This window comes from Budorcas taxicolor, chromosome X (genome assembly GCF_023091745.1).
Source record: "Budorcas taxicolor isolate Tak-1 chromosome X, Takin1.1, whole genome shotgun sequence".
In the NCBI taxonomy this organism is placed as follows: domain Eukaryota; kingdom Metazoa; phylum Chordata; class Mammalia; order Artiodactyla; family Bovidae; genus Budorcas; species Budorcas taxicolor.
This window is the reverse complement of record NC_068935.1, coordinates 16,144,342-16,156,498: the sequence shown is the minus strand read 5'-3', so window position 1 is coordinate 16,156,498 and position 12,157 is coordinate 16,144,342. Positions and strand designations below refer to the sequence as shown.

Below are 12,157 nucleotides of genomic sequence, written 5' to 3'. Positions count from 1 at the left end.
AATGATATCTCTTTGTTAATGTGAAATATTGCAACAGTAAAACAGTTAATGTGTTCAGATTATCTAAGATAGATCTTAGGTGTTCATTTAGTTTGGCCCTTCCAAAGTAGAGATAGCATCAGACAGTGCAACAACATAATAGCTCATTCAAAGCTAAATTGTACATTACCTGTGATATCAACATTTTATATTCATTGAAGGAAAGCTGTATTTGGAATTGTTTGCCTGTACTTTATTTTTCATTTAAAAAGTTGATTTACTTTAAAATTTTGCTGTGCTCAGATATTGGATAGCAGAGTGGTTCCCTGGGAAATCTAATATGATAAATGAAGCATTAATCTTAAGACCTAGTTTTAAATGCTATGTACCAATTAATATGTACCCCTTCTTCTCTGGAATTTTAAGGATTTTTTTTCCCCAATCTATGATAATGCTGGTGAATTCTTAGTGATCAATGTGAAAATGAATAGGGAAGCTCTGATAACAGCAAATCCAAGAAATAATATTGAATCTAGTTAATGGCACCTTGTCATGTGTGCATGTGGAATGCCAAAGAGTAGCTAAAAATAGAGAAATAAGATTTCTGAAATAAGACACAGGTGTTGTGGCAAAACACCTTCAACTGAGTTCAGAATCACTTGTCAGTAATTGTGTTTACAGGTTAGTGAAATGAAGTACTCTAGACTGGTAATACAGGAACCCTTGCATTTATTTAGTAGTTATCTTGATCTGTCTATTCTGGATTGATGGTGAGCGCTCCATGTTGGAAGAGGGTTGGCCAGAATGGAGGCAGGTAGTGGGAAATTAGTTAGGTCAACTCAATTCCACATGCCACTAATGGGTTCCTTGGTGATGAACACTGTACTCAGGCCACTGGCCTATGACTTAATCACCCTCTTCTCCTCATCACAAAATGGCTCATCTACAATCAAGGGCTCGGGCTCCTGCTGGGGCGCAGGCTCTGGCTCCAGCTGGATCTCAGGCTCAGACGTGGGGACAAGCTCAGGCCCAGAGGGTGGCTCCACAGTAGGCTGCAAGGCAGGCTCAGGCTCGGGGACAGGCTCATGATCAGGCCCCAGGGTGGTATTAGGCTCAGTCTCATGGATGGAAGATGGAAGGGTAGCTTCGAGTTGGATGACATCTTCATGTGGTATTGTCTCACCCTCCGTTCTTTGGTTTATCTTTGTCATTGGTCTGTGGGAAGAAGGCCCAGGCAAGAACAAGTTAGGGTCTGACCTCTCATGTGGAGCCATAGGCTCTGTAGCCTCAGTGACCACAGGTCCCAAACCTCTGTGATTTCTGATAGTCTGACTCACTGTCAGACCATGGGTCTCCATGTAGGGTGCAGAAAGGTTAGGTCTTAACTGTACAGTATACTGTCAAGAGAAACAAACCAGTGTTTAAGAGGCAGGAAAACTGATGTCAGGAGGAAAGGGTATAAAGATCTAACAGGATCACTGGGGGCCAAATCCATGGCTCCAGTGCCTCTCTAGCACCCACTCCATCTAGCACAATACTTGGCACTTGGTTGGCACCCAATACATAGTTGTGGAAGCACAGAAATGGAGGGAAGAACAAATGAACATGTGTGATATACATTTGATGAGGGAGAATAGAGTGGGCGAGAGCCTGGGCTGTCAGCAGTTTTGTATCTATTGACCCCTTGTTCGACAAAAAATAATATTAAAAATTGTATTTTATTTGCTGTTCACAGAAAGACAAGTAGATGAATATATTAAAACATTTGCTGAGCCCGAAAAGGACTGTTGTCACAGGTAAATGAGTTGATACACATATAATTACTTAGAACAGAGTCTGGCACACAGCACCCAGTACGTGATAGCCATCACCGCTGTTTCATAAAAGCAATGAGAGCGAGCAGAGAGATGGCCCTCTATCTTATGCTAAAAGGCGTGCTTAGGAAGAGCTGACTGAGAGAGACAGGCCTGAGACATGTCTATTCAAGGAAAGACAGCAGAAGTAAGCTCTTACTCGAGTTCTGTGGTGGTTTTAGAATTCCTCTTCCTTTCCTTTCCCTTTGCCTTTACCTTACGCCTCACGAACCACACCACAGAGATGATAATGATGACACCTATCAGGGTCCCCACAAAGGCCCCAACAATGATTCCAATTCCTGAATCTGGAGGATACAAGCAGCTGGTTAGTAAAATGGAGCACAGTGTCTGCCCCCGTCCGTGCATCTGTGACCAGTGGGGAATATTCAGGGCATTCATATAGTGGGATAGTGCCTTGTATAGGCTAGGACCATAGAAAGCCCGAGAATTCTACATATATGAAGTATTATGTAAGCATTAGATATCAGGACGGTCGTCCATCATATCATTCTATAAATAAAGCACCAAAATCTCCAGAGTCAGGAAGGACTAACCAAGAATTTTAAGTAAGTGACTTGACTGGCAGGCACAGGATACTTAAAAAGAAACTGTTAAAGTTATATGATCCACTTACATGGAGTAGTTAGGTCAATTTCACAGGAACTGTTGCCAAGGATGTTAATAGCAGTGCACTGGTAATAACCTTGTTCAAAACTGGTCAGGTTTCCAATAAACAAAATCCCGGTGGCTGGGTCTGCCAATATCAGGAAATAGTGTTTTGAAATCTTGTATGTGGGTACAGATCATGTGAATGGAGCAGACCATCCAGTGCCCACCCACTTCCTCAGATTGGCCTCCCTTTCTGGAGATGGATCAACTAGACCCCTGAAGACGCCCATCTGGGACCATGCCTATTTTCTCCATACCCGCCACCTCCAAGCTAAAAATGGTCTTGACTTTTAGAAGTCGGGGAGAAGACCAGAGGACAATCATTTTGATGACAGGCTGATATTCTTTGTACATTTCCCTCCCAGAAAAACAGAGGACTGAGCTCTAAGGACGAGCAGCCAGTCACATATACATGCTGTCAACCAAGCCCACACACCAGGCCTTGCCAGGCGCAGCAAAGATATATACTTACTGAACTTTTCTTTCACTGGGACGATGTTTCCTCCTTCAAGTTTATACCAGTAGTACATAGGGGAAGGTGTTCCAAGCACCGAAAGGCAAGCAAGAGATATAGGATGGCCAGTTTCTGCTATTCCTTGGATGCTGCAGAAGGGCTTAGAAGGTTTGACTGTAAGTCAATGACAGAGAGTAAGAAATCAGGCATGATGAATGTTAGTCTGTACCACTTCCTCACTCTCATTTTAGAGAATATGTACACTTTTCTTTAATCTTAAAAAAACTTGTTTTGACAGTTTTCTAGTTGTACCACCAGATGGGAGTAGAGCACTTCAGGTGCAAAGACCTCCGTCACTGGGCCATTAATAGTCTAGTAGCATCTCTTCCATCTGACTCTTCCTCAGATTCATAACCATGAATTTCCATATTGTGCCTTAAAATACGCCATTATTAAAACAGTCAAGTGTAAGCAAACATTAAACTAGGAACAGAGGTTATATTTTGGAAGCATGGTTTTAAAGGAAAAGAGAACATTAAACACTGAGATAACCATTTTTTTTCCCCAAAAAATTGTCTTATTAATGCCATATTTTTCTTTTCCTTTGTGAGTTGTTTTTTGGCATTAATTCTCCTGGTGGTGACACACAATTGGAAGGTTTGAATTTGCCCGTGTCCCTCATTGGGAGGGGAAACCCATTGGTGGGGAGGCGTGTGCTGCAAGGCCCTGAAATCTTGTTTCATCCTTCATGCTACAAGCATTTACTTGAGCGCCTCCTGTGTGCCCAACACTGAACTAGGCACCAGAAATTCAAAAGTGCCTCTGACACAGTTTTGAAATGGAGTGGGGGGAGTGGTAAAAGATTAGGCTAGAGAGCAATGGAGACCAGAGCTTCAGGGGCTTTGTGTTTCACATTTTTTCACCTGTGAGAGCAGCAGGTCCATAGAAGGAATTTAAGTGGGTGTGGGGCAGCACAATGATCATTCTAACTGAACTGTTCTGACTCCGGGAGTGCATGAGGCAAGGGAGGGGAGGAAACAGAGTCAAGAGGTATTAAGAAGTCCAGAGGGCTTGGATATGTGGCGTGAGGAACAGGGTGGGCTCAGTGATGACTCCCAGGTTTCTGATTTGGACAGCTGGGTACACCATCTTGCCACCCCCTGAGATAAAGAAGTCAAGGACAGGAACAGGTATTTGGGGAAGGAGTGAGGAGGAGCAAGGGGCAAAGATGAGGTCAGTTTGGGATATGCTAAGTTTCTATGCTTACGGCTAAGTCCTGTGGGAAGCTGAAAATCTGATTCTTGTCACTCATCTTACTGCTCACAGCTTATTCTAACCTCAGTCTGACATGCAGATAAGGATCTGAATCAATACTTTCCATTCACCTGCCTTATATTAATTTGGATATAAGACACTCCAAAGGCATAGATTCTCTCCCTTAGGCTTAGGCTGTAAATGCTCCGGACTGCCCAGGTCTCAGACTCTTATTTGGGAGGCAGCAGTTAAGAGCACAGATCTGAGTCCACACTGAACACTGGGTCTGCAGCTTTACACCAGATGTATTTAGGCAAGTAACCTAACATAGCCAAGCCTCAGTTAATTCATCTGTAAAATGTGCACAAGACCTCCAGCCAACCCAAATATATTGTGTTTATACAAATAAAATCATGTATATGGTATCTTATACGTGGAATTGCTGTTGCCCACAGGCAGGAGTAAACACTGCTGCCACATTTCTGACCCTGCAACTGACAACCTTCCAGTCTCGGACACTAAACCACTATACATATGAGCAGAAAAACAGATACAACTATAGCTGTTTGAAAATTTCACCATACCTTCTTTTTGAAAATTATAGTATACTTGATTTGAAATATTGTGTTATAGTTTTGGGTACACAACATAGAAATTCAGTATTTTTGCAGATTTTTATTCCATTATAGGTTATTATAAGATAATGGGTATAAATTCCCTCTGTGTTATACAGTATATCCTTATTGCATATCTATTTTATATATAGTATTTTGAAGCTGTTAATCCCATTCCCCTAATCCGTCCCTCCCCCTTCACTCTTCCCTTTGATAGCCACTAGTTTGTTTTCTATGTCTGTGAGTCTGTTTTGCATATATATTCATTTGTACTATTTTTCAGATTCCACATATAAGTGAGATACAGTATTTGTCTTTCTCTGTTGGACTTATTTCACTAAGCATAATATTCTCTAGATTCATCCACGTTGCTGGAACCAGGAGTATTTCACTCTTTTCATGGCTCAGTAATATTCCATTGTATATATGTACCATATCTTCTTAAACCAACTGCCTGTTGTACAATCCCTTCTTTTAAACAGGTATCTTTTAATTAAAAAGAGTATTTTTCTGTTTAGCTCTTTATTCTCTCTTTCCTGGTATCGATTCCTCATCTGCAGACAACTCTTTGGATTCATTTCAGTTCAGTTCAGTCGCTCAGTCGTATCTGACTCTTTGCGACCCCATGAACCACAGCACGCCAGGCCTCCCTGTTCATCACCAACTCCCAGAGTCCACCCAAACCCAAGTCCATCGAGTCGATGATGCCATCCAACCATCTCATCCTCTGTTGTCCCCTTCTCCTCCTGCCCTCAATTTTTCCCAGCATCAAGGTCTTTTCCAATGATTCAGCTCTTCACATCAGGTGGCCAAAGTATTGGAGTTTCAGCCTCAACATCAGTCCTTCCAATGAACACTCTTCTTTAGGATGGACTGGTTGGATCTCCTTGCAGTCCAAGGGACTCTCAAGAGTCTTCTCCAACACCACAGTTCAAAAGCAAATTCTTCAGCTCAGCTTTCTTTATAGTCCAACTCTCGCATCCATACATCACCACTGGAAAAACTGTAGCCTTGACTAGATGGACCTCTGTTGGCAAAGTAATGTCTCTGCTTTTTAATATGCTGTCTAGGTTGGTCATAACTTTACTTCTTATGCGCATTCTTTGGATTTGTCTACCCTAAATAAACTAGGCTATTTAACCAGAAATCCAACTATCACTAGATTTAGATACTGCCTTTTTTTTTTTTAAGATACTGCCGTTTTAAAAACATGGTGAATTTTATAGCTTTTACAGTGGAACAGAATAATTTGAACAGAAAATTAAATGGGGGTGTTTCATCACAAAGCCAGACCCCAGGACTTGAACTAATTATGGACCAAAACCTGGAATGACTTGCATTCATTTCTTGAGCCCAGAATCAAACCCAGATATTTTTCTGAACACATTTTTCTCCTTTTATTTTTATTAACCAAACACTCAGTGAATCACTTTGAACCAAATCCCAAACCCATACACTTTCTAAAACTACTGATTCAGGATTGAATTGACATTTCATCCAGTTACAGTCCCCGACAGAACTTAGATTTTTACTGGCAAAGCCACTGATCTACCGTTTAACTTTATTGCTTTCAATAGAATTGCAGTGGGAAGAAGAGGCTCACCTCAGAAAATAAATGAAAATGTTTCAGTGTGTTCTCAAACCTTCCTAAATTCATCATTTTCTTTTTACGTGCCAAACTGCAGAAGGAAGATGATGTTCATTCCAAATGCATACAAAATAATTATTCAAATTTCTGCTGGGTATTTTTCAGAGATTCATTTTCCAAGGCTGTCATACCTAATAGAAGTCTTTCAGATGGATGATCACGTAAACCACCTGGTCCTTTGCGCATTGCTGCTTCCTTCACCTAAACCGCACTCTGCCACCTCAGCCCCTCTTCTGCCTGACATGCTCTTACATATCCTTCAACATTCACTGCAGAAGTCACTTTCTCCCGGAAGCCTTCTCCAGTTCTCCCTGTGATCTCCCAGCTCACCTCTCCTCCCTCCATTATAAGCTTATGTGATACATCTGCCTCCCCCACTATATACTTGAGAACTTTAGGAGGGCTTGCAGCCTATCTTGTATATCTTTGCATCTCCACTGCCTACCACAGTGACTGAACATCTGTTCAGGCTGTGCCAAATGAATATATGCATGAATGAGTGAGTGCATGGGGTTTCTGTCTACCACTGGGTTATGAAAGTTTCTGAAAGATGCATTGCTAGGAAGAGCAATATTTAGGGAAATGTCAATACCTCTCTCTTTTGGTCTCCCTTACGTGCTTGCCTGGGCTTCCCAGGTGGCACTAGTGGTAAAGAACATGCCTGCTAATACAGGAGATGTAAGAGTCGTGGGTTCGATCCCTGGCTTGGGAAGATCCCCTGGAGGAGGGCAACGTAACCCACTCCAGCATTCTTGTCTGGAGAATCCCATAAACAGAGGAGCCTGGTGAGCTACAGACCATGGCGTCACAAAGAATCAGACACAACTGAAGTGAGTTAGCAAGGACATGCTTGCCCCCACCATGCCCCACCCCTCAGTCAGGGCAGACAGAACAGGCACTCATATACAATAGAATTTGAGAACTGCCAATAGCCTCTGCAATTTTTAGAGAAAATTATCAGTCTCAAAATTTCCAGAAAGTATAAATTTGTAGAACATCTTTGTTCTTAGCCTAATTAATTAAAGTGGGATTTTGAGAATTCCCAAACAAAGAAATCCAGAGTCTTCCGTCTCTTACCTTGCCTGGATACTGGAGGCTTAAGGAAAGGTCATAACTCTTGGGAAAGAAAAACTTAGAGGGGAAATAACCCTCAACTTCTTATAGAAGTTCATTAGGAATTCTCTGAACTTTAAGAATATTAACCACCCTGTCTAACTTTACCTCGGGGCTAATTCCAAACTCAGAAAAAAAAAAAAAAAAGAGGCTTGGCCTCTTTAGATTGTTTCTGGTCAGAAGGACAACCCAGAGCCAGGGAGTAACAAAAATAGTAGAGGACCAGTCCCTTAAATTCTGTGAACACTGAATCTCCAATATATCATTTGATTCTCATAATAATATGACAGGGCAGGAATTACAACCCCATCTCAAAATGGCCAGAGAAAGGCGAACTGACTAGCACTGAGGCCAGTGAGTAGCAGAGTAAGAGCTAAAACCTAGGTCTTCCGACTCCCGAGCTGATGTGCTAGCATCTATTCCACATCATTTAGTTCCCATGTATATGGCTAGTCTTTCAACCTGGAACATCAACTCTCCCAGGAAAGGGTTTATGTATACGTGTCTTGTCCCCTGTACCCCCAAAGCCTAGCACAGGATGCAGCAAAAATAAGAACACGATGGAGTTACCTTGCTCCTAGAAATCAGCTCTTGATTACCTTTTCCTCTTTTCCAAGTGAGTAGATGCAATAGCAAGCCTCACAGTAAAGAGCTGTTTCTTTGTTGGCATCACTTGGGCAGCAAGCTCAGACAATACTGGGCAGTCCTCCTCCGTGTGCACCTTGTTACCAATTGAGGTTTTTCCAAGCTACTCAGTTATTGTCACTGGTTTGATCTAGTTCCTTTTTTTCCCGGGATGGATGTACACAGCTCAAGAGCAGCCATGGCTAGACCAGTTCCACTTGAGGTTACATAGAAGTGGGAGAGCCTTTAGCTCAACTAATTAATGGGTGAAGGTTGACAGCCCTTGCCGCCCTCCCATCCACACATATGAAGACTTGCAGATAAGACTTGATAAGCAATACAGAGGAGAAGGCAATGGCACCCCACTCCAGTACTCTTGCCTGGAAAATTCCATGGACGGAGGAGCCTGGTGGGCTGCAGTCCATGGGGTCAAGAAGAGTCAGACACGACTGAGCGACTTCACTTTCACTTTTTACTTTCATGCATTGGAGAAGGAAATGGCATCCCACTTCAGTATTCTTAGCCTGGAGAATCCCAGGGATGGGGGAGCCTGGTGGGCTGCTGTCTATGGGGTCGCACAGAGTTGCTGAAGCGATTTAGCAGCAGCAAGCAATACAGACAGGGCCAAAACTCCCACTGTCCTCTCAGACAGAGATTGGAAGGAGCCCTAAAAATCACCAATATTGTGAACTTCCCCAAAAGCAGAAACCATGCCTCTATCATGGTTCTTGACCCGAAGCAGGCACTTAATAAACACTGCATAAATGAACCACTCCAAATTCATTTGAAGAATGGATATGACTTGTTCCATGTCACATAATGAATATTTGTGTATAAATAAATGAATCAACTCTGGTCCTTTTTCCAAATAGCATTAATATTTTAGAAAAGGACCTTTCTGCCTTTATTTCAAAGAATAATTTAACAGTGGGATTTGTGGCTGGCTTAGGAGAGGTCACAAGTTGACAGTTGTCACCCCCAAGTAGGACTGGCTTCAATTGGAGGTTCTCACTGAAAGAGCCTTCAGAGATAGGGACCCAGGAGGTTTGGCCATCTATTGCTATCTATCTGTCATGGTGGCAGCCCTGTTTGGTTTGACAACTGTTTCAACATGTTTTGTGAGTGATTTTTCAGTGTTACTCTATGGGTTGGATTGATGGCGTGTCTCTATTTTCCTGGTAATAAAAGAAGTAGGGAGGATATTCACCCTTGGGACTTAATTGGCACCATAACTCACTGCCTTGGCTCATTCAATGTCCTAAATTGAGAACAAGAAGAGAAAAAGCAGAAAATAAAATGTCCATACCTAACACGCTGACGCTGATGGTGCCTTGATTTTTGCCGAGAAAGTCAGGGGGGTTGTTAACATCACAGATGTAGATGCCACTGTCTTCTGGCTGCATATGCGAGACGGTGATGGATGCGTTACCTGAAGTGTTGGACCCTACAATGCGATCTTTAAATTTTCCTATGGCTGTAGCTTGTCCACCTTCAGAATAGTAAATCTAGGACAGAAAATGACATAAATGAGAACTGGACAATGTCTGAGGCTAGGATAAACTATTTGGAAGTTCTCTCTATCCAATGTTTCCTTCTTTGATGATAACTAGAATCCCCCTACCCCTACCACCCCTGGCAAGACCCCTGTAGCAAAGATTTCTCAGCTCAGTGGGACACTGTAGGTCTCTCAAGGCTGTACACAGTTGTGGCCTCATTTGTGCTCAAAGCAGCTCTATGATATCATCAGAGCACAAAGGTACGCCTGTCTTGGAGACAGTAGGCAGCCAGAGCTGACAGGATTCAACTCCTAAGCTTAGGCTAGGAGATCAAGATACTCCCCAATGAGTCTATCTGAAAGAAACTCATTGTTTAGGACACAAATGTCTGATGGGGAAACCAAACCATCATTTTATTCTACTTTATAAACTTTCTTTGCCTTGAGTTTACCCAGGGGCTTATCTAGAATATCTGATTCCTCTAAAAGAATATTCATGCTCCTTTTGAACACGCATATTCTTTAGGATAAGCAAAACTGAATTCATTCTGTTTGTTAGAAGAATAACATTTCAGAATGGAGAGGCTCCTGAGAAACCATGTGGCCCCATCCCCTCACAGTGGTGGTATGAGGATGAAGCAAAGTCACTTAGTCAAGGGCCTAGGAAGTGCGTGGCCAACAGTAGCTACTATCTTTCTTCTCACATGGCAGGAGGAAGAAATGGAATTATTAATGCTTTCAGATAAAGGCAGGTACTCAAGTACAGAGACTAATGACCCACCCAAAGTCATAAAGATTTATATATTATTATTATAATTAACTAGATTTAAGAAATATCTTGATCCTAGTCCCATCTGTATCATAGAACATGGATATTAAATCATAATGGTAACCACGGGAGCAGCAGAGTATGGTGTAAAAAGGCCTGGTCTAGGAATAAGAAGACCTGGGTTTTAGCCAGACTGGGCCTCTGATTATGACATGGGAGAGGTACCTGCTGGTCATATCTCCATGGCAACCTGCTTTGCAGTAAGAATAAAAGTCATTTAATCTCGTAAACCTTTAGTTTCCATATCTGAACAAGGAACCAGAGCAGTCTTCTCTAAAGTATGATATGTATTCTCCTAGTATAGGTACATAAATTGACTTTAGGTGGTAAATAATTGAAAACTTAAAAATATAATGTGTATTAGAGACATATCTAACACATCAAATCTGTGAATTCATGGATGTTATTGGTTACAGTGAAACTAAGGCAAATGTTTTTAAGACTTTTAAAAATCAAGTCAGGGAATTCTTTGGCAGTCCAGTGGTTAGAACTCAGTACTTTTAACTGCTGAGTGGCCCAGGTTCAATCCCTGGTCAGGGAACTAAGATCTCACAAACCTTACAGTGTGCCCTCCACCCCCCCGCCAACCAAAATGTCAATATAGAAAACATTAAACAGTTACTAGTGCTGGTAATACACAAATAATGACAAAAAATCATGAATAGACATGAATAGACTAAAGCTTAGGAATCACTGGATTAGGTGATCCCAGAGGTCCCTTCATAATACATAGTCTATGTACACACTTTGTTAGTTTAATATAAAAATGTCTATGATTCCAGTGATTGTTTTGCATTATTCAATAAACTGGGATTTCCCTAGTCCACTGGCAATTAATATTTAATAAAATCTACTAGAAGAGACTTATGGTTCATTTAATTCACTCTTCTCACTTTATAGAAGAGATTGAAGCCTAGAGAGGTTTAAAAAAAGATACACAAAGTTAACAGCTGAGTCGGGTCTAGAACCCAGTTCTTCAATTTCCTTGTCCAGCATTCTTTACATTAACAGGCTAATGAGACAGGGAAGTCAATCAGAAAGCCAAAAGATATTGTCTACATAAATTCAAATGTATTCTCTTTCAGGGAAAAAGCAAGTAAGTTTTTAAACTAAAGCAGAAAGGGAGCGTCTGATGGAAAATTCAAAGAAAAGAATATCTTTAAGGAGAAAGCAACTTGTCTCTCTCCTGTGGTTCTCTAACGTCAACTAGCTTTCTTTCGTGCCCTGAAAGAGCCATTTATAAGTCAATTCGTCCATTCATACCTACTGAAATCATAAACTCTTGCCCCAGAGGGGTCTTGTTTGACTTACAAACTGGTAAGTCAGTGTAACCTAAGGTATTCAAGTAGGGCAGGAGGAAGTTCAACTTGTCAAAGGTCTATTTCCTTTAAGTGAGTTGACATCCAAGATATCTGGCTTTCCATTTCACTAGCCAGCCTGGCCTTATTTACTTTCTAATTAACAATTTGTGGCCCTGTAGACTCTTGCCTGGAATGCAGCCTGTGGTCTATCAAGGAAGTCCTTTGCAGCTTAGGTATCTGGCCGCTTCCCCTGCTACCAGGAAGACTGGGGGGTTGGTCAGCCTGTTTTATATTGAGGCTTGATGACATCACAGTGAGAAA

General features: G+C 41.7%; 1 protein-coding gene across 1 annotated transcript in view; it reads right to left on the bottom strand.

Annotated features, from left to right (window-relative positions):
* Positions 1-878: 878 nt before the first annotated feature.
* Positions 879-12,157, bottom strand: part of VSIG1 (V-set and immunoglobulin domain containing 1) — a 36,578-nt gene continuing 25,299 nt past the window's right edge. The window contains exons 3-7 of the mRNA XM_052663455.1: positions 9,518-9,716; positions 2,977-3,132; positions 2,470-2,589; positions 1,993-2,140; positions 879-1,194 (exon numbers count right to left, since the gene is read on the bottom strand). Of these exons, the coding sequence (XP_052519415.1) occupies positions 879-1,194; positions 1,993-2,140; positions 2,470-2,589; positions 2,977-3,132; positions 9,518-9,716 (939 nt within the window). The remainder of the gene's footprint in view (positions 1,195-1,992; positions 2,141-2,469; positions 2,590-2,976; positions 3,133-9,517; positions 9,717-12,157) is intronic.